The sequence below is a fragment of the Canis lupus genome, chromosome 24 (assembly GCF_048164855.1).
Source record: "Canis lupus baileyi chromosome 24, mCanLup2.hap1, whole genome shotgun sequence".
In the NCBI taxonomy this organism is placed as follows: domain Eukaryota; kingdom Metazoa; phylum Chordata; class Mammalia; order Carnivora; family Canidae; genus Canis; species Canis lupus.
In genome coordinates, this window is record NC_132861.1 from 9,657,632 (window position 1) to 9,681,334 (window position 23,703).

Sequence of the window (23,703 nt, forward strand, 5' to 3'; positions counted from 1 at the left end):
TCTACTTCAAGATTGAAGGACTCTTCTCCCGTTGTAATCTGCTTGTCTGTTAATTGATTAACAATAATATATTAATACATTGTGGCTGTGAGGTTACCCCGATAAAAGTGTTCAAGAAACCAGTAGGCTTCAGAGTGGGTCTTCCTTGTACCCCTTCGTCTCTTCTCAGTGCTGGTCACCAACACTTTCACGTGACATATCAGCTGGCCAAAACCATGCCCACCTTCTTTAAATGTAATTAATTAATTAATTAATTAATTTTTGCTTTTGATTTAGTTAAAGCAATTCAGTAAGAAGTAGGGAGAATTGAATTCATTGGCAGCTTGGCTGGTGACATGGTCACTGAAAAAACCAATGTTTCCCAAGGTCCCTTCCTCTCTCCTCAGTGCTGGTCACCAACACTTTCACGTGACATATCAGCTGGCCAAAACCATGCCCACCTTCTTTAAATTTAATTAATTAATTAATTAATTAATTAAGTTTTGCTTTTGATTTAGTTAAAGCAATTCAGTAAGAAGTAGGGAGAATTGAATTCATTGGCAGCTTGGCTGGTGACATGGTCACTGAAAAAACCAATGTTTCCCAAGGTCCCTTCCTGTCTTCTCAGTGCTGGTCACCAACACTTTCACGTGACATATCAGCTGGCCAAAACCATGCCCACCTTCTTTAAATTTAATTAATTAATTAATTAAGTTTTGCTTTTGATTTAGTTAAAGCAATTCAGTAAGAAGTAGGGAGAATTGAATTCATTGGCAGCTTGGCTGGTGACATGGTCACTGAAAAACCAATGTTTCCCAAGGTCCACCAGCTGACCATTTGCACTAAGTCGCATGGGTTTCTTATGAACATGCAGATTCCTTAACTGCACTTGGACATTTGAAATCAGAACCTCTGGAGGTAAGTTTTGCAAAGTTGCATTTGAAACAGGCTTCTTTGGAGATTCTGGTACATGTTAAGGTAAAGCTCTACTGACAGAGATTGCTAAACAATTTTAGTCATCTTTTCATCTTGTTATACTCAAATACCTTCTAGGTCTCTCTTCCACATCAACTAGACCATATTACCCAAAGAACATATGTGCAAGGAACATTAGGTTCAGGATAACTTCTAATGCCACTAGACCAACAATTCATACATATTATTTTCTCTTCAATGTCTGAATAAATAAGGCACTCATGGAAAGTAAGGGCCCTGTCAGCTGATTCCTAATTTTTAAACCTGGTTCATGTGCGCTTTTAGAATTTATAAATCCCACTTTGAAATATGTCTTGGACAGATCTGAAACAGATGAAAAGAGATTTTCTTAAGTTTATAGAAATGAGGTTAATAGTAAAGCAGAACAATTGCTTCTAGAAAATTACTTAAAACAGCCAATACTATGTCATTTAATTTTGATACTTACAAAGAGTAGTTGTTTTAAAATAAATGGTGCCATACATTTTAGTGCATTCTACCAATCAATGACTGTGGAATCCTTAATAATAATAATCCTCAATCTCTACTGAGATAAAAATATCATTAATTATCTTACTATTATATGAAAAGTCTTAAAAAAAGTACTACTTAAACTTTTTTGTGATTATTACATGCAAATATATATTATGTGCTAAAGACAAGCTTCAACAAATATATTTATGGCAACCACACCATTTTTGATATTCTTAATGGAAATCAAAAGACCTTTGCACCTCTCTTCCCTGCTCCTCCTGAATGTATCATTCTCTGTTAACATAGCCTACTTCATTTTATTTACACCAGTTATCACTATCTGAATTTTTCTTCTTAACTATTCACTTACTTGCTTATTGTCTGTCGCCCCAACTAAGTTACAAGGTCTAAGAGGTTGGAGAGTGCTACTGTCATTCATCACGTACTCCCAGCACCTAGGAGAGTTACTGGTAAACACTTCTTGTAAGAAATTGTTGACCAACTGACTGACTGGATAAATAAATGCATTCGAGCCTAGTACAAGAAGTGACTGAGATAAAAGGAGAATCATTTTTAATTCTGTATTGCCTAGCCTTCAGATAAAGTATTGCTATTGGGGCAAAATATTTAACAAAGCATAAATAACATCCATGAGAAAGCATGAAGAGAGTTCAATGGAGCTTATGACATTGTCATGATGATACATGACAAGATATGTAAACTCCTGCTATTGGTTTGGCTCATAACAGATCTTCAATTACTGAGAACTATTGTTGTTATTAATACATAGTAAACACATTTTTTAACTTTTAAGTTTTCTTTTATGGCTTTGTTTTGTTTTTTTATAATCTGGATCTCTGGTATATTATATTCACTATTATAAAATTTAAAAAGTTAAAAATTGTTCCAATTATATCCATTTTGAAGGATGAGAAACTAGCACATAGTTATTATGAACGCTTAATATATACTACATATTAATAGAACTATTAATAAATGGAGATTAACAAATAAATAAATACTATTAAATCAAGTTTTAAAACATTTTCTTTTTTTGGAATTAGGTATATTATGGCAGATGTAAAAGGAATGTATCAATTCCTAATTGCTCAATATGTTCATATTCTGACATAAAATATATAGAAGAAAAAAATACTGGTTACCACTAAGCAAGAGTTCTTGAAAGATATCAGTGTTGTAGTAAGAAGTTGCCATAAATTCCCCCCCATCACTTTACAAGATTATATCGCTAATATATGGTTGATCACTTAACTAAGTGTAAATAAAGACTGCAAGTTTGTGTTACCAAAGCAGCCTGCCTCCTACAGACTGACTCTGAAGATAAACTAGGGCACTGACATTAAATGAGCATTGACCTGAGAGGTTTACTTTGAAAGCAGCAGATTTTTCACTTTCACACACACTTCTATTCTGCTATATGTCATGCTGCCGCCTTGATGACTCACCTTTGTAGAACACATCAAACATGGCTACCAAGCTCAACATGTAGAGTTCAAACACTAGGTTCATTATACTTAAGCATGTGTAGGGGAGTGGGAGACAAGGAGGATAAGGGTGCTGGAAGGGAAAAGGGGAAAGGCAAACAGGGGGAAGAGTTGGTCTGCTGGTCTTTATGAAATATTAGTTGGCTCTAACTCCCATAAAATACTGACACTATTCAAGACAAAGTACACTTTTGAAGCCATGTCAGTTTTTCCTCACAGACTATTCATAAGGAGGTTTGGAAGGTTTATTTATGACATTTTAAAATAGTCTCATTTAAAAAAAAGATTTATTCACTTATTTTGGAGAGAAAGAAAGAGAGAGAGTGCAAGGAGGGTCAGGGTAGAGGGAGAGGGAAAGAGAGAATTGCAAGAAGACTCCCTGCTGAGTATGAAGCCTGAGGAGGCAGGGCTCAATCCCACAACCCTAGCAGAAATCAAGAGTTGGAAACTTAACCGACTTAGCCACCCAGACACCCCTAAAATGGCCTCACTTAACTGCTACTGGATTTAGTTCTAAATATATGTAATACCATTTTATTCCACTTGTAACTCATCAAGGATCTCTTTATATCTTTTAGCCTTGGGGTGGTGAATTCCAACAATTCGTTACCCATAAAGTAAAATATCATTGACTTAACTTGGCCTCATAACTATTTCTTTCATGCTTCATGGGGTCTCTAACTTCCAAAAATGGCACAGGTATCACTCTACTCTCAACTTTTATATCCCTCACTCTCTCTAGCATACATTTTGAAATTTTGTTACATATCCCCCAATGAAATGCTAAACTTCTCAAGGACAGAGACTCTATTCTATAGCTAGTTTTAATATAGTTAACTTCCCCTATGTGTCCCACTTCCAGCACCTTCCCTAGCACCTTACGCAGTGGGCACTTCATACCTACTGGGTGACTTCAATGGAATTCTGGAATTTGGTTCAGCCTCTACTATCAACTCTATATAGTCTTTCTGATCTCACCATGGCCATTCTCGTAGAAATCCTAATGCTGAATGTTTGCATAGTGATATACTATCAGCTTGTAGCCCCACTTCTCACTGGGCCATTTATAACCGGGTTATCAAGTCTTTTTGGTGGGTTTTGATTAAAGAACCAATATTTTAACTTTGAAGCAATAATATTCCAAAGTAAGATTATGCCACTATGTTTCAAAAGCTCATACTTTAAACAAAAAAATTTGGTTTTTTGGCCACAACAATAAATCGTCATGCAAAGTATTATTTTAATTCTAACTAAAATTCATCATAAACATACTGAGCATAATATATACAGGACAATGCACTGTAAACATTGTTAATTAATTCTCTTCTTTGTTGTGGGCAAAATGACCACTTCTACCTGTGTGAAATGTAAATGAACAAAAATATTTTCAACTAGAACTAATAACTGAGTAAGTTAAAAGTGGGCCAAACAACAAAATAACATTGAGCTGTGTGTTAGAGATGTATGCATAAATCCCTAAGTCAAATCTCTGAGACTGGCTATTATATAATTGTTGATAACTCTAAAAAGCTTTTTGTTTTTCAGAATACTTAAAAGCTTAATTCTATATCCATTGCTATTATATTTCATTGCCAATTTGAAGAAAATCAATGATTCTAATCTTGGATTTCACAATCAGTGCTTAAAACAGCTCTAATGCAGATTACTATATAATTATGGTAAATGCCAAAATAATATAATTAATCTTAACCACTCATTTAAATTAAAGTGTCTTAGAACAGAAAAGATAAGGCAACATGTATAAGCACATACAGGATTGGATAATTATGTATATTTCAAAAATTCTAGAGCAGTAAATATCAAACTCATAGAAGAACATCAAGACACAACTGGAAACAACTGGAAAATGTACACTGTTTGCACTTACATTAGGGTTGATTCATTTAGTTGTCTTTTATCAATAGGTCACTAAAACTTAAAATATGTTTACCACTTAAAAGTTATAAAGCCAATTTTAAAGCTAATCATTATGGTAGTTTTAACTGTAGGTTCCTCAGTTTTAGGAAAGATTACTTCATCTGTCTCACGACTCAGCACCTGTGTCTATGCATAATAGACACAGGTGCTTGTTCAATGCACAGTGCTTGTTCAATGGATGCCTAGGGCTGATGGACTGTCATGTGGCTTGAAGAGAATACCTTCAAATAATTACAAAGAACACTGACAGGAAATAAGTATTCTCTGTGATTGGGGTCAATCCTCCCACAGAAAGGAACTTCTTCCCTCAAATATATTCCTAGATGGGGGGCGGGGGGCAGAGGAAGATGCAGGAAGTACAGGTGAGCTTCTGAAATCAATTCACTTGGTTCTGCCAATGAAGTGGGTCTCCCCCCACCTTTAAAAAAAATCATTTAGATACAATGTGACAATTAATACATATACAAGGGTATTTAATTTTACCCTTAGAGTGATCCTAATTAGGAAAGATTTCCCAAATTTGGAGTGATTTCTCCAATCCCTAGTCATCTTCTAAGATTGACTATATTTGGGGGTGCTTGGATAGCTCAGTTGGTTAAGTGTCTGACTCTTCATTTCGGCTCAGCTCATGATCTCAGGGTCACAGGATCAAGTCCCACGTTGGGCTCTGTGCTCAGTAGGGAGTCTGCTTGAGATTCTCTCTCCCTCTCTCCCTGTGCCCCTCCCTCACCCCAAACTCTCTCACTCTCTCTCAATAAATAAATAACATAACATAAAATTGACTATATTTAATAAGGAGAACTCAATATTTTTTTCATTATCTCAAGAGTATCAGATAATTACCCTGTAAACATCATGAATCACTCTCAGAAGCACATATGTCAGTCTCAGACACATATTTAGTTTATAAAAGACTTTTTTGAACTGACAAATACTAACTTTAAGGTTGGATAAGCAGTTGTTGAGGAAAATATGCCACCTGTTCAGGAACAGCTGCTTTTGACTGACACAAAGAAGACAGGTCACCAGTGGGTACAGGGCCTGAGGAGAAAGAAGATGAGGTCACAAGATGATTTATATTTCAACAAACCAGGTAACACATGCTCTCTGGAATTGCTACCTATCCATCTCCCTCTGTAGGCCAAAATAAACAGGACGCTTTATAACACAAGGCTCAGTGGGGGCCATGCAGAGGTAGGCATTTCACAAATGCTTTCTGATGATGGTGGGGGTGGAATTATCTAGAATTATAAAGTGTATAATAAGTTTCATGTATAATAAGTGGAAACCTGATTCACTGATTTAGAATCTTCACTTAAGAATTTTAAAAACAAACTCATTATCTTAAGATCATTCTCAGAAAGAAAGAAAGTAGGAAGGCATACTAATTTTAAAGATGTTATTGGGGTTTTTGCTCATAAACATCTACTAGCTTGTCCTTGTTTTAGAGGTAGGTGTATATATTTTCTTTTGCATGCAATCTTCCTGTAATTAAGAAAGATTCCTAAAAGAATGTTATTGCATTGGTAAACTCCACCAAGACAAATTTAACCACAGGAGGAATTTGCTTACGAGTGAATAAACAGAGGTGCTACTGTGCTTTTCCTGCCTAACTGGGCTGATTTCCCACAGTAACTGGAGAAGATAGAAAAGCTGATGAGTGGCCACCCAAAAAATATATATGCAGAACCCATTGCCATTCTACTGAACCAGATAGCATATACCTTTATGGTACCTAAAAAATTAGGGCTAGTGAAGATTCAAACAAAAATAAAACTGGCTCATCCATTAAGCTGAATTAGCAAAAGATTATTGCCACAATGAGATTCAGTGCTTAACAATCCACTAACTTAATTTTTTTTAATTCACTTGGTTTTAAACTGACTTTGAACTATGCTACCATTGAGTGTAACTCTAATTCTAGCCAGTCATCTAAAAAAAAAAAAATTCTAGTGGTTAGTCACAATGACTGACCATAGAAGTAGAAAATAAGCATATCTGTCACCACTGCCAGCAAAGCAACTCTCAATAATAGCTCAAATAATGGTGGCTATGCTCATATTTTGAAGACTGGCATAAACTGTGCCAGCTAAGTAACCTGCTTCCTCTATACTATCACAAGAATAGCTCATATGTCATGTCGATTAATAAACCAGAGCCTTATTTACCACTGAGGGCAAAAGGTTGTGATAATTTAAAAGACTTGTCTCTCTCTCAACTCCCTTTGCTGCCTGCTTCCATTTTGATTTAGAACATAAGGATAGGAATGAACCAGTGAAGACTTCTGGGGATCGAAAAGATAAACTATTATTATAAACTTTGACTTTTAGATTGGAAAAAATACTCAAAACAAAAATCAAGTTAATCCAGTCTTGAAAATAAAGAACAGAATCTTAGGATGAGAAGGGTCATCTGAGATGACATGGTCTAATCCCCTTCTATTATCGTGATCCAGTTATGGTCAACGTTAAGTGCAAGCTCCAAATTTCGAAACACTTCCTTTTTTGGGCGAGAGCTGCAGGTAATCCTCCCATTTGAGGGACCCTTATGACTCTCAAATAGATTTCAGCCTAAGGATTTTATCCTCTATAGTTTTGTGTTTTGGATTTTCTCAGAGTTACTAACCAACGAATGCTTCTTTCGAGAAGAAAGTTCCAGTGTGGTGTCATATAGGCTTTCAACAAAGTTTCTAAGGCAGGGAACATTTACTTCATTTTTAACAGCCTAAAAAAATAGAGACACATGTTGATGTCAAATTAATGAAATTGGTGATTCTCTAATCCAATTTGAAGAAGTTCTTAAAAACATAACTCACAGCAGCAACTGGGACGAGAATTTCAACAAAAAGCCCAGCCAAGGCATGCTTGATATCTTTGTCTTTGACCTCGAGGAAATAATGTGCACATTCCTAGGAAGCAGGAAAAAGCATAAAGGAGGGAGAACAGATTGAAATGTGCACAGAAAATGTACTAAAACAAATTAAAAGAAGCAGCTATTAATTCAATCATACACACCAACATAGAATATTCCATAATCCATTAAAGAAAATCACTGGATTCTAGCATTTATACTTAAATTTAAAATGGCCTCAAAACAAACAAACAAACAAGCAAGCAAAATGGCCTCAATGACATTTTGCAAAATTGGTTTTCTCACTCTCCTCGTTCTATCTCAAATAATTGTGCCAAAAGGAGAAAGCATCTACAACTAGCAAGCAGATATTCATCCACTGACTTATTGATTGATCCATTCAGACATTCATTGCTGACAAATTTCTATTGACCACCTACTGTGCGTGGAGCCCTGGTCCTTGATTAATCCACAAACACAGATCCCCAGAGAAGGTAAACATGGGAAGAGACGCAGAAGATATTAAACTTATTTTGGGCCCTGTGACAGCCCCAGGCACAGAGCTGTTTACTTTTTAGCTCTGACATTTTAGGTGTGTTTATTATTCAGATAGTTTCATAAGCAAGTCTGGAATGCTTTCCTCCCCCACCTAAAGCAAGAAACCTTTAGAACAGTTCCTCAAGCAAGGATATCTTTGGCTGGGGACTACTATCTATGAAAGGGTATTTTTGGTGGCCCAGAAAATCATTTGTAAGTAAATTTAGAATTTTAATGTTTAGAATTCCACCAGCCCCTTTCTCCTTCCTGGCCTTTTTGGTAGTAACATACTGTGCACTTTTTTAGGTATTGTTTTCATGGAAGGGTCCAAGGCTCCATGTATTTGTGGCAATATCTTAGTATCTATATTAGTATCTATATTAGTATATTATACTTACTTTCAGTCAATCCTGGGACCTTTGCCAACAAAAGTCACTAAAATTCCTAGTCTACTGATTCTATGCTAAGAAGGGCATTGCCAACATGGAAAGTCACTGAGATGGCTTCCCTAATACAGAATGGTGCTTCATGGCTCCTAGAATTGCAGTCCTTTTCATACATTATTTTGTATATGTGTGTAAATATTCTTTCAAATCATCATTCAAATACATGGATACATGAATTATTCATATCAGAGGATAAAAATAATTAACAGTTACTAAGTGCTTACCATGTGCCAAGAATCCTCAGAGCCACCTTCTAAAGCTAGTGCCATTATCACTACTTTGCACAAAGGTAAGTGAGGCTGGGAGAGGTTAAGGGTGACTTTCCCAAGGTCCCAGTGCTGAAGCTTGAATTTAAACCCCAAAAGTTTGATACATCTTTTTTTAAACAGCTTCACTGAGATATAGATCACATAACATGCAATTCACTCAGAGTGTACAATTCAATGGCTTTTAGTATATTCACAATTGTACATTTATCACCATAATCAAATTTAGAACCTTTTCATTATCCTCCAAAGAAACTCTGTACTGTTTAGCAGTCATTTCCAACCTCCCTATCCACTCTCCCTTCCTCCAAGCCCTACACAATCACTTCCTGTCTTTAAGGATTTGCCTATTTGAGATATTCCATATAAATGGAATCATAAAATATGTGGCCTTTTGTGTCTGACTTCTTTTACTTAGCATAGTATTTTCAAGGTACATTCATGTTATAGTGTATATCAGTACTCCATTCCTTTTTATGGCCAAATAATATTCCCTTATATGGATATACCACCATTTTGTTTATTTGTTCATTGATTGATCAACATTTGGGCTGTATTCACTTTTGTGTTATTACAAATAATACTGCTATGGACATTTGCATTCAATTTTTTGTATGAATGTATATTTTCATTTCTCTTGGATATATACCTAGAAGTAGAATTGCTGATTACATACCAATTCTAGATTTAACCATTGAGGAACTGACAAACTATTTTCCAAAGTTGTTATGCCATTTTCTATTCCCATCAGCAGTATACGAGGGTTCCAATTTCTCTACATCCACACTTGCTGTTATCTTTTTTATTATAGCCGTTTTAGTGGGTATGAAGTGGTACAGCCTATGCACACAATCCCCATGTCTAAGCTCTTCATTGATAAAGACCCTCACTTAATCTAGTTCATGGAAGCATTAGAGAAAGTTCTATAAATTCTAACAGAGCCAGGTGCTCTGCAAAATCCACATTAGCAACAATTCTTTTGTTAGTACATAGTATGAGGAACACTGCATCACTGACACCTAAACCTGTATGGTTTGGTAGATTTTTTAAACACTGATTCTCTTTTATAGTGGGAATAAAAAAATCTTCATTATTTAAAGTTCTGATGCTATTAATGTTAATAGCCACCGTGGTGCTATCAATTATAAAAAGTAGAAATTCAGCTATATTTTATTCATAGATCAATATGTAGCTGATGTGTAGAAAGAGGAAAAAAAAGTCAACAAATAAGACATTTCACTACCTCAAAAGTGATATGAAAGCTTAAAAGTGAAATTATCTGCCTGCAGCTCTATTACTTGGTTATAAAGCACGTTATGAATTTCTGAGGAAAAAGTAGGACTTCTCCCACACTGACAGTGTGGATGTGCTTTCACATTCCAAGCCAGTTATTCTGATGACAGGAGGTGTTCAGATTGATAGCCCCTTGGTTCTCCTGCCCAAGGTATTACCTACCTGCATAAACTGAAGAGAGGCCTCAAAGTCCTCCACTGGATACATCTTAATTCGAAAGAATTTCATCCCCATTATCAAGCTGATAATGCTTTGAACAACATATGGGCTCTGCTCTTTGTACCGTAATTCTTTGAGTTCTGCCATAAATTTCTTCTTTACAGCAGGGAATCTAAGAAGAGAACAGGAGTGGTTTATCAAATAATGGGTATGGAAGTGACCATAACAGAGGCCTCCAGCATCTAGGAGAGCCAGGGCACAGTGACAGGCATCCTTTGTATCAGTTGAAGTACACGGTTGCCATTTTGTAAGGATTTGATATTGGGGATTTGGTAAAGAATACCATCTTCTCCTTTCTTCTCTTATTCTCTAAGATGTTCAATATTTCCTTCAGGCAGGGAGAAGATCCAGGGTTATTCAGATCCTCTCAAAATGCCCCAGTTCTTAAATTGAGTAGGACAAAATTCTCCATTTCCTCAGGCTTAGCAATTTCCAACACACTTGTAGACCCCAAGAGCCTGAAGGATCTCTAATTATAAGCCTCTGAGCAATATCACAGGCCAGCTATTTCTGACAATGACAGCAAATACTGCCAAGAAATGTTCCTAATCCATTTCCAAATGGAATTTCCGAATGAATTCTGTGGATTTCTGTTGTTGTTTCTTTTATAGTTTTAGGTTAATGATCATTGGAAAAACTGTTTTTAGGGTGTAGGAAAATCTAATAAGAAAAAATTAAAATCAAATCTAAAAGATGAATAAGCTTCTTCTACATGCATGGGACGTTACAACTAAAAAGACACAGTCCACAAGGAATTTAAGGCATCCATATTGTTTAAAGTAAAATATTAATTAATAATATTAATGATAACATTATTATATAAGATTATTAAAAAAGAATAGATCCAGGGATCTCTGGGTGGTTCAGCGGTTTAGCATCTGCCTTTGGCCCAGGGCGCAATCCTGGAGTCCCGGGATCGAGTCCTGTGTCGGGCTCCCGGCATGGAGCCTGCTTCTCCCTCTGCCTGTGTCTCTGCCTCTCTCTCTCGTGAATAAATAAATAAAATCTTAAAAAAAAAAAATTAAAAAAAAAAATCTTAAAAAAAAATAGATCCTAAGAGGATGGAAATAGTAGCAAATCTGCAAAGTACCCAAGGCAGAGGAACATTTACATAAAAGTGATCCCAACTATTTCTGAAATGGCTGGTTAAAAGAAAAAGGAAAGCATTCTAAAACTCATTGTGTTTTGCTTCCTGAGACTATCACCCTGAGGCTCTAAATATGTGAAAAGGTCAATTAGAAGCAAGGCATGATTAAAGAGGATTATTATGATTATAAAAATTAAAGGTCAACTAACAGAATCCTGGAAGGTTGAAATAACTCTTGACAGCTCAGAGTAGACACTTTAGGACAAATAGCGTAGACAGTAAACATGAAGATATTATTTCAGCAAAGGAAGTACAAGAGGAGAATGATTGGCAAGTTGGTTTCAGAGACTTGATGACAGCTGGCCATTTTCTTGTTCTTGGCTCAGGTGCAGGAGATTACATGGTGCTCATCTGGTAATAATTTGTCAAAACCGTATTTTTCTAAACCAATTTACAGATTTTTCTTCATGTTTGCTACATATATTTTACAATAAGAGAGGTTTCTAAGAAGGCATTGGGGCAGAAAATATAAAATCCAAATTCCAGTGTCATCTTTCTTTTCTACTTCTTATGGAGTAGGAAATAATCTGATGCTGAAGACGGTCATGATGACAGCTACAAGCAGATATCCAGCACGTATAATATGCCAAGCAAAGTTCACTGAACCCCACATTTCATCTTCATGATCATTTAATCCTTACAACTTGAGCAAGGTACTATTATTATACCCTTTTTACAGAAAAGGAACTTGAGGCTGAGACTTCTTAATGTGATAAAGTCACACAGCTGGTAAGTGGAGGAGCCAGAATTTCAAGCCAAATGTCTGGCTCTAGAGTCCCTATGCTTAATCTCTGTGCTATGTTGTGTCTGGACCAGTGGTTCTCAAACTGTTGCCTCCAGATCAGCTGCATCAGCATTGCATGAGAACTTGTGAGAAACTCTCATTATTGGCCTACACCACACCTACCAAATAGAAACTCTGGGGGTGAGTTCCAGTAATCTTGTTTAACCACCCTAGAGGTGATTCAGATGTGCTAAAGTTTATGAAGTCCTGGTCTGGACTAGGAATAACAATAAGGTATATTTATAAGATGTTTTCTATTTTATGTACATTATATTCTTTTTACATTTTTACCTTCACAAAAATGCACTGATTCAGGCAGTGAATGCATTTCCATTTTACAAAAGAAGAAACAAATTTGGAAGATCAACATGACAAGGAAGACTCACCCCCCCCCCCCCCCAAAAAAAAGACTCAAACCCAGGTCTTCTGACAAAAATTCCAGGAATTTCCACTATACTCCAGCTCCTTACCATTGTCATGAACTATGAAATAAACTCACTGCCCTAAGAACAGTGTACAGTTTGATTGGGAAGATAAAATAATGTAGAGTCGACCATGAACCATGCAACTAATAATAACAATAATAATTATTATTGTTTATCATGAGTTATGAAATAAAGTCACTTCCCTAAGAAGACTGCACAGTTTGGGAAGATAAAACAATGTAGAAATGACCATGAACCATGTGAATAATAATAATAATTATTATTATTATTATTTGTGAGGTGTGTTCTCAAGTGCCTGACCCTTTGCTTGGATCTCGCTGATTTTTCCAGGAGGTGGAATGGTCAGGCTCGATCACTTTCTCATATTTTACATTGCCTTTTATGGGAATTATACACTTAAAGAGGCTGTAGGGCATAGGAGAATTAAAAGACTCTTTTCAGCTGGATAATTAGAGGAGATTTCTGGGCATTGGAGTTTGGGTAAAGGCTGAGTCTTTAATCAGTGATGATAAAGGATGGGAGGCAGAGATTACATTATTGCTAGTAAAATAAAAAATAGTGATTTTGCTAAAACTTAAAGACTGAAACTAAGAGTTAATAAGTAAAATCATAATGAAGAAAATATTTCATATGCATTACTACTGAGAGCTAGATGTAAAGTCTAAAATTAGAATTGTTATATTACTTCTTCATAAAAAAAAAAAAAGATAACTACCCTGTACTAGATAAGCATACATCCTTTCCCCGCCTGAGAACAAAGGAAACACTACTTTTCTAAGGCAATGACAAAGTAATGTTTCTGGCATATTCATGAAAAGGAAGCAATGTGATAATTTGGATTATGACACCAGTTTAAGATTGTACTATCTATCAGTAAAGATTATCTATACCTTGACTGGTTAAGAATATCATTGTGATTACTATACTTTACTGCAGTTATTGTAAAAGGACTGACCAAGGGGTTCTCTTATGACTGGAAAGTACTGGAGCATCGTCCAAATTGAGACATTTCATATACCCGACTATTGCAGAATTGGGACAAATACTGACATCATGGAAATTAAAATAAGCCATGGTTGGCAGGAAAACACTAGCTTAGTGGATCATATAAATCTAGCCTAATACAGAGATTCCTATAACCTTAGAATGTTGCTTAGTTATGCCATTGTTTTTCAATTCATTCACAGCCAACTCAAAATCAGTATTGCTAAGGAAGGTCATTCTACAGTAATCTATATTGTTAGGCATAATTCACAAAAACTAAAACCAAAACAAAACAAAAAAACACAAAAGGCCATTTTTGGCAAATTAAATTTTCCAAATGATAGTATAAGAGAATTACAGAAGGGAAAATTACAGAAGGAATTACATTGGAATATGTCCAGATTTTCAGGATTTGACACAAATCAGCCAAATACATATCAAAACTCATTTTTCTTATCTTTTCTAGGAATGGGGTAAGACACACATAAATCAGCTTGCTAGGTAATTGGAGCTTCTCCCTTCAAAATGCCAATACTTTTATCATTCAATTGCAATAGAAAAAGATGTATTGGGCTTTTTTTTTTTTTTTTTTTGTAGATGACCCAGGAACCACAGTTATGACAATGGGCTGCAATAAAAGTGCAATACAATCTCATGCAAATGGCTCAGATAGCACTACTATTTAGTTCTTATGTATGCTTTGGCTACCTCTTTCGTCTCTGTTGCTGCCAGTCTTTGAGCTTGAGATTTCTCACTGGCATCAGTGTATCTACCTCTCTCCCATCTAACACTGATGTTTTATGTGTTAGAAGAAAAATACCTAATTGATATGAATAGATAAACCTGCTTGGGGTAAATAAGTCACATGGAAGAGTTTTGGGGGTCCTGTTTCTTGTCTGTTTTGGCTAGGTGATGTTGCTGAGTAAGTACTTTTTACAAAATTTTGTTTTGTTTTGTTTTTTATAAACTGGATATTTCCATGCATGCTACTAAGTTAGGAAATTTCATCTCTTGGAGGACTTTCTGAGGACTGCATTGCACAAGCACCAGGGCATCACTGTTACTTTAAGTTCACCTCTTGGCCTGGATTCATATTTTGTCTCTGGCTCATTTTGCCTAACCTAGGCATTCAGGATTTTGTCTGATTTGCCTCAGGGTGGAATAAGATGAAGACGGGTGAATAAGATGTGACATCACTTTTGGAAGAAGTATATTATTGCTAATAGTCTAATACCACTTTGTTCTAGCCTGCTAAGTAGTGTTATGGGGCCAGATAAATTTAGCAATGAGAATTTTCCCCCAACTTGTTTCCATGACAGAGTCTGGGACATTTTTAGCTCAGCTGAATTAAATAAGGTCTATAGTAAAGGGACATTCTAGAATGGAATTTTCCCATTCACAGATGATTTATATTTTAACTGCCCACTCATGGAATATAGAAAACAAAACTTCTAAAACCGGTAAACTTGTTTGGAATATTTGGGCAGAGAGAAAAGTAATGTGGTTAGTCCATTTCTTTCTTTGATGTCGTAGTCTGAAAAACTCATGGACTCCTGATGGAACCTGGCTCAACTGCCATGTAAAAAAGATTATGGAGAAAACAATTGAAAACAGACTCAGTACTTGCATCGAGGGAGCTTTTAGTCCATCTCAGAGACATGGCGCCCAAAGCTAAAAGGACCCTAGTTCTCTGCAAGCTCACACAAAATCCCTTCCTGAGAGCAGGGCTGGGCTGTAATAGAAGAGGCATTTGAGTTCTTACTGTAAAGGACTGATGTTCACTTACTTAGCTTGTGCCAACACTCCAATGACTTCTGCATACAGGTCTGCCACAATGTGCATATTGCCAGTGTTAGGACCAAGGTACCTAAATAAGATATGATTAGACAAGTGAGAGATCCCCAGTCATCCAAAAATAGCACACTTGTCTTAGAGTCAAGTACCAAACTTCAAAATTCTAAGGAGAGAAATTACTTTACCCTTCTTTGTACTTAAAGTGCTTGAAAGCCAAATTAATAACATCATGTATTAGACTGTCTATTACAGGATGAAGTGGAATCTGAAAAGAAAAAAAAATTAGATGGCTCTTAACTTGGAAGAGAATATTAAAGATCAAATCAGTAACAGTACTTCTAGAAACTATATATGGCCTTTAGCAATCAATAAACATAGTTCACATGACCCAGTATTTGGAATTCATGAACAACTTGAAACAGATTTTTAAAATGTAAGTGGTTTTCAGATAAATTCTATCTAAAAGAAACATTAAATTACTGACCTGTTTCAAAACTTCTATTAATACTAAGGAAAAAATAAAATCAATGGCGAGGTCCCGTCTTTCCATTAAATAATCTCGCTGTTGTTCGTCACTGTAAAATTTAAAATATTCACATTCAGTGGCATTGAAGATATTTTCAGAGTGATTCAATTCATCAGACATCGAGGGCTCATTCCCAATGGACTGCACACCACTTCTGCTATTACAAGACTGCAGTGGTACACATATGCTAACGCTTTTTATAATCAGTGAGGTGTAGGGAACTCACATCAGATCAGAATATTTGACTTCAAATTTCAACTTTTCCACAACATCAACTTGAGTGGCTACTTGAGAATCTACAACCTCATTCCATGGACTTTTCTTCCTTCCTTCCTTCCTTCCTTCCTTCCTTCCTTCCTTCCTTCCTTCCTTCCTTCCTTCCTTCCTTCCTTCTTTCTTTCTTTCTTCCTTTTTAAATAAATATTTTATTTACTTATTTGAGAGAGAGAGAGAGAGAGCACACAAGCAGGGGAAGGGGCAGAGGGAGAAACAGAATCCCAACGTGGGGCTTAATCCCAGGACTCCAGGATCATGACCTGAGACAAAGGCAGATGCTTAACAGATTGAGCCACCCAGGTGCCCCTCCATGTCCTTTTCTAAGATGACTTTCTGGAATTCTATCATTTATAGAATGGATATAGACCAGGGCAGGGCTGCCATACTAGAGGTGGATATTAAGAAGATCCTTATAAAAGAAGCTACACGATGTAGGGGGAAAAAAAGGACAGAATACAATTATTAGCTACAGCAGGACTACAGAGGGTGGAGAAAGGTTAGGAACAATTTTTGTTGCTGTTTCCATGCCTCTTTCCTCTTGACCTTTTGCCACTTGAGATTGATGAATGAAGAAGTGAAGGGGCAGTGGAGGCAGAATGGTTATAAAGCAGGTGGAAGAAGAAGAGGCAAAGTGGAGTCATTTGAACTCACTCAAAAGATAGGGAGCAGAATTAGCACTGTCAGAAGGACAGAAATGTTAGTCTACTCCCTCTCCCATCCCCACCCCTAACCCTCAGTTGCTGCTTCTCTAACATACTGAGGGCTAATTTGGAAATGAACCAAGAAAGACAAATAACATGATTGCTGAGATCCCAGCACAGAACTGTGGCTAAGAAGGTTGGCTTTGGTGTGCAACAGTACTGAGTCAAAATGATGCTTTTTCTATTTACCACTAATTGCTCCATCTACGAAATGAAAATAATAATAGTAATTACAGAAAGGTCTGCTTGAGTATTAAATAAGATAGAGTGCATAATATATTTAGCATAGTCTTGAACATGTAATTGCTCAATACTTGCATATTAAAAAAATACTTGCATATTAAGGAGAAGCCATGAGAAAGGATGGCCAAATACAGGCTTGTCAGGCAGGTGTTTTCAAAATAAATCAAGAATATTTTAAATACAGAATGTTTTTCCCTTTAGTCAAAGGGAATGAGAAGAAAGGAAGGTGATAGTTAAGATCTAAAAAAGAACTTCTGGAGAAGCTCTGTAACCTTTTTTTTTTTTTTTTAAGATTTTATTTATTTCATGAGAAAGAGAGAAAGGCAGAGACATAGGCAGAGGGAGAAGCAGGATCCCTGCAGGGAGCCCAATGTGGGACTCCATCCCAGGATCCTGGGATCATAACCTGAGCCGAAGGCAGACACTCAACCACTGAGCCACCCAGGTACCCCAAGAAGTTCTGTAACCTTGAGCAAGTCGAATGAAGGCTGGTGAATGAAGAATGGATTAACAAGGGAGGTTGCAGCTGTAACTCTCAAGGAGAAATATATGGACAGGGTAGGAATTCATTCAGGATCATTGTGAACAATCTTGCTGGGAGGAAGAGCACTGGCCCAAACCATCTATCTGAAGTCCTGGAAGACCCACTAGAACTGGAAAGAACTTCTTCCAGCTGGAGGAGAGGAAAACACATGGAATTGAATTAAAAAAGAGAACATTCATTAGTCTGACCTAGAGATTATATTATGGAATAAGTCAATAAGAAGTTTGAAGACTGAAAGGAAGGAGAACTTTCAAAGATGGCCAGCAGCAGGAGACAGAAAATTATTGCGTTGGATGGCCAACAGGGGTCCTCTCAAGAAGACTTTGAAAAAGTAATAGTTCCTGGCAGGGAAAACAACTTTTAATCCCTGATTCTATTTTATCTAATAAGCCAATTTATGCTTTCCAATAAAGTAAGACCTATAATTTTCCAATAATGAATTCAACTTTATTGCTGGTTTGAGGTCTAACTGCCAGGAGTCAGCAGCATTTGACAAATTTATTTGGCAGTCAAAATGTTGATATTATACTAATCTTAGAAATCATAACCTTAGTACACATATGTTACATTTGACTGTTTTTGGTTGCTTATGCTTCTCTCTAAAGTTCCTCTTTTCTTTTTTTCTAGTAACAGAAACTCGCATTATCACATACATCATTTTCTAGACACCCTCATTCTTTTGGCTTTCACCCAAACACACATTCTTATTTTGAACTTCCAAATGCTAATTAAATGCTGCTGAGTTGAATTTCACTGTCCTGATGCTGTATTTGATCTTGGCAATTACTCTGATCTCCTGAAAATGATCAGTAACATGATTTTTAAAATATTATTTTGAATCCATACAGAAATAAATTCATGAAAAATCTAGTTTTATTAACTACATTCTGACAAAACAGAGAAACAAAATTAAGGCCCACTTAATTCAACTTACTAAAACTATCCCATTCCTCCTCACTTCCCCAAGGAAATGTTTAATATCTGTTTATAAACTAACATGTAATTAGAAGAATAATAAAGTGATGCCATTAATTAATTAGTTAATTTATTTTTTTTAAAGATATTATTTGTTTATTTGAGAGGGAGAGAGAGAGAGCATAAGCAGTGGGGGAGACAGGAGGGGAAGAAGAAGGAGACTCCTCACTGAGCAAGAAGCCAGACATGGCTGGATCCCAGGACCCTGAGACTATGACCTGAGCCAAAGTCAGATGCTTAACCAACTGAGCCACTCAATGGTATCACCCCTGATACCATGAATTTATTAATCATACAGTCTGAACCACTTTTAGACACAGAATTGAGATTTTACCTTTAAAAATTGATACATCAAAAAAATTTGTAAGAAGAGACTGTTAATTAGTATGGGTTTCTTTGCAGGATGATGAAATGTTCTGGAATTAGTGGTGATGGCTGCACAACCTTATGGATATACTAAAACTACAGAATTACACACTTTAAAAGAATGAATTGTGCCATGTGTAAATTATATTTCAATAAAAAATTCCTTCTCAACTAAAAAAATGATTCAATATGAAAAAGTTATTAATTTCTCTCCCAAATGATAAATAAATGATTAAATCTTGCATAAACTCAAGCATATTATAAAATGAAATTACAAGTTTGGATGAAATATAACTCATTTCATGACATTAAAAAGTGGATATTAAAATAATATTGAAGTATCAAGAAAAATGAGATAAATCACTCACAAGAAGTAGTTAATATCTGATGTTCTGAATGATCCATTTTAGTTTACTGCCTTTAAAAATGCATAATCAATTCATATAGAGAAGTCTGCTTTTAAAACAGCCTTTTTTAAAAAAAGTAAATATGGGCAAATATTTTTTTCTATTTACCTTTATTTCAAACATATGAACTACATATATTTATTTATATAAACTTTTGGGGGGTGCACACTCATTTGACAGTGTAAGAATCTTAAATTTTACAGTTGCTAAAGTGTTTCTGTAGCAGTGAGTTCTACTTTTCAAATCCATAAGAGAAGGGGATCACAAAATAAATAAACAAAATTCTCAGCCTCAGGGGAAGTTCAAGATGGTGTAATCTGACTTCCCTGTTTTGCTCTTGAAAAGACAAGTCACACAGAGGTGGTGAGTTGTCCAAAGTCACAGAGCTAATTGGTGGCCCCAGGCCTACCACTGATGTCCCCTCAGCCTCTTCCCCACAACAGCACACTGAGCACTGAAGGTGACTAACAAGGACTGGGCAGCATCCTGCAGGGCCTGCAACAGCCCTTCTGCTTTTAGGTATCCACTGGAGGAGACAGGGCTCAGGAAAGAAGCAGGCAGGAGGGCAACGTGGGGCCCTTTACACATGCCCCAATGTCAGTGACTAATACTCCCACTCTAGACAGGGGGGCCCCCCACAGCACCTGCCAGGTATCTATGTGCAGACAGGCAGATGTAGATAATGCATAAATCCCATTTTCACTTATGTTCCAGAAAGAAAAAAGAAAGAAAAAGAAAAAGAAAGAAAGAAGAAAGAAGAAAGAAAGAAAGAAAGAAAGAAAGAAAGAAAGAAAGAGAAAAAGGAGATGGGGAAGGATGAACCAATCTCATATTCCTACACAAAAGAAATGTACCTTTTTGATTTATTGCTTGTTCGTGGTCTGTATTCATGTGATTCATCCTCGATGCCATTTTGCCTTTTATACCAGTCAAATAATGTACGCAGAATGGAAGGCAGGCAGTACTCAGAAAGGGAGCTCATGGAGCTGATGACCTACAGAGAAAAACAGGTGATAAGAAGGGTTTGGTGGCCTGCCAATTAGTGAGAAACTTTTCATTTCACAAATAACTCCAAGCTATAGTCACCACAAAGTCTTCTTATTTATCACATCTTTTCCTTTAATAATCTTTATTAGTATATTCCTAAGGGCCCAAATCTCTTAATGCTGACAGATGTTCCTTACATTAGAATTTTGTGGTTCAAGAAAGTTAATTACTTCAACTTCCTTTCATTCTAGAAGTCAGATGTTAATTGCATACAGGTTACTCATGGACCACAGAGAAATTATTTTTCCCATACTGTCCAAGAAGTACAGTGCCTGGTACTACTTAAGTCTCAAAAATGTTTGTTGTATAAATAAATGTATTAACACAATTACATTAGTTGTTTAGCTGAAACAAACAAATCTAGCTCCCAAACAAATAACCTAAATGGTAATATAATGTATGCTTTTCTGCCAATAATAATTTATCTACTCATCTGAGGTATGCCCCAAATTAGAGTCAAGACATAGACCAGTAGCAATAATTTCCTGTGTATCACCTTAAAGGCAAACTCCTGCTCTCTTTTTTAAACAATAAATATATCTTTGATAGATGAGTTATTTTAATTTACTTAAGCTGGAAAGATTTGTAATCTTTTATTAATTATCATGAGAAAATAAACCCCAATTGATATCTCATGCCATGTGCAAAAATTAACTAAAAAAAATCCTACTATAAAAACTTAAGACTATAAATCTTCTGAAGAAAACAGCAGAAAATCTTTGTGACTCTGGGCTAGCCAAGGATTTCTTAGGTGACATACCAAGAGCAACCTCCATGACAATCTGATACTGAAAATCATCAAAATGAAATGTTTATGTTCTGGGGATGAAAGGATGGTTCAATATTCACAAATCAATCAACATGATATACCACATTAACCAAATGAAGGAAAGAGTCATGTGATCATCTTAATAGATGCAGAAAAAGCATTTGACAAAATTAACATCATTTATGATAAAAATGCCCAATAAAGTGGGTTTAGATGGAACAAACCTCAACATAATAAAGGCCATACATGAAAAACATACAGATAACATCATACTCAATGGAGAAAAACTGAGAGTTTTTCCTTTAATTAAGATCAGGAACAAGACAAAGATGTCCACTGTTACCACTTTTATTCAACACAGTACTGCAAATCCTAGTCACAGCAAGCAGGTAATAGAAATAGAAATAAAAGGCATCCAAATTTATAGGGAAGAAATAAAGCTGCACTATTTGCAGATGACATAATATATATATAGTGCCATGTCTATCAAAAAACTATTAGAAACAATAAATGAATTCAGTAAAGTCACAGGATACAAAATACACAGAAATCAGTTGCATTTCTTTACCCTAATAACAAAGTAGCAGAATGAGAAATTACAAAAACAATTCCATTTACAATTGCACCAAACAGAATAAAATACCTAGGAATAAATTTAACGAAGAAGTAAAAGACCTGAACTCTGATAACTATTATGACATTGACAAAAGAAATTGCAGAAGATACCGAGGAAAGATATTTCATCTTCATGGAATGGAAGAATTAATATTATTACAACTTCCATATTACCCAAAGTAATCTATAGATTCAATGCAACTCTTATCAAAACACCAACAGCATTTTTCACAGAACTAGATACTAAAATTTGTATGGAGCCGCAAAAGACCCTGAGTGGCCAAAGCATTCTTGAAAAAGAAGAATAAAACTGAAGCTTTCACAATCTCAGATTTAAAGATAAACTACAAATCTCTACTAGTCAAAACAGTTTGGTAGTGGCACAAAAATAGACACATAGATCAATGGAACAGGTTAGAGAACCCAGAAATAAACCATGCATATATGGTCAATTAATCAAGGACAAGGAAGGTAAGAATACAAAATGGCAAAAAGACAGTCTCTCCAATAAATGATGTTGGTGGTGGGAAAACTGGACTGCTACATGCAAAAGAATGAAACAGGACAACTTTCTTATGCTTTCTCACACAAAAATAAACTCAAATTAGATTAAAGATACCTAAATATGAGACATAAAACCATAAGCCTTTTAAAGAAAACACAGGCAGTAATTTCTCTTACATTGGCCATAGCAACATTTTTCTAAATATGTCTCCTCAGGCAAGGGAAACAAAAGCAAAAATAAACTAGTGAGACTAAACCAAAATAAAAAGCTTTTGTAGAGTGAAGGAAACCATCTACAAAATGAAAAGGCAACCTACTGAATGGGAGAAGATATTTGCAAGTGACATAACTTAAAAGGAGTTAATATGCAAAATATATTTTAAAAACTTGCACAACTCAACCCCAAAAACTCCCCCAAATAATCCAATAAAAAATGGACAGAGGATCCAGACAGACATTTTTTTTTTCTGAAGAGAACAAACAGATGGCAAACAGACACATGAAAAGATGCTCAATATCACCATCATCAAGAAAATGCAAATCAAAACCACTATAAGATATTACCTTAAATGTGTCAAATGACCATAATAAAAAAGATAAGAAATAACAAGTGTTGGTGAGGACGTGGACAAAAGGGAACCCTCATGTACTGTTGGTGGGAAAAAAAAATCGATGCAGCCACCAAGATATGGAAGCTTGAGTAAGTGTCCACCCATAGATGAATGGATATAGAAGATGTGGTATATACATATACAATGGAATATTACTCAGCCATCAAAGAGAATGAAATACTGCCACTTGCAACAATATGGATGGACCTAGAGAGTATTATGCTAAGTAATGTAAGTCAGACTGAGAAGGACAAATACCGTATGATTTCACTTGTATGTGGAATATGAAAGACAAAACAAAACAAATAAAAAGGAGAACCAGACCCACAAATACAGAGAAAAAGCTGATGATTGCCAGAGAGGCGGAGCTAGGGGGATGAGCAAAATGGGTGAAGGGAGTGAGAGCCACAGACTTCCAGCTATGGAATGAATAAGTCATGGGGATGAAAAGTACAACAGAGGGAATATAATCTATGATACTG

At 35.9% G+C, this 23,703-nt stretch overlaps 1 protein-coding gene across 8 annotated transcripts in view; it reads right to left on the minus strand.

Moving 5' to 3' along the window:
- FRY (FRY microtubule binding protein) overlaps positions 1–23,703 on the minus strand; it is a 429,394-nt gene that overhangs the window by 157,662 nt on the left and 248,029 nt on the right. For all 8 annotated transcript variants that reach the window (XM_072795524.1, XM_072795520.1, XM_072795518.1 and 5 more), the window contains 8 exons: positions 20,530–20,669; positions 16,122–16,212; positions 15,823–15,902; positions 15,630–15,710; positions 10,426–10,594; positions 7,687–7,779; positions 7,497–7,595; positions 5,811–5,912 (listed from right to left, as the gene is read on the minus strand). In XM_072795524.1, the coding sequence (XP_072651625.1) occupies positions 5,811–5,912; positions 7,497–7,595; positions 7,687–7,779; positions 10,426–10,594; positions 15,630–15,710; positions 15,823–15,902; positions 16,122–16,212; positions 20,530–20,669 (855 nt within the window). The remainder of the gene's footprint in view (positions 1–5,810; positions 5,913–7,496; positions 7,596–7,686; positions 7,780–10,425; positions 10,595–15,629; positions 15,711–15,822; positions 15,903–16,121; positions 16,213–20,529; positions 20,670–23,703) is intronic.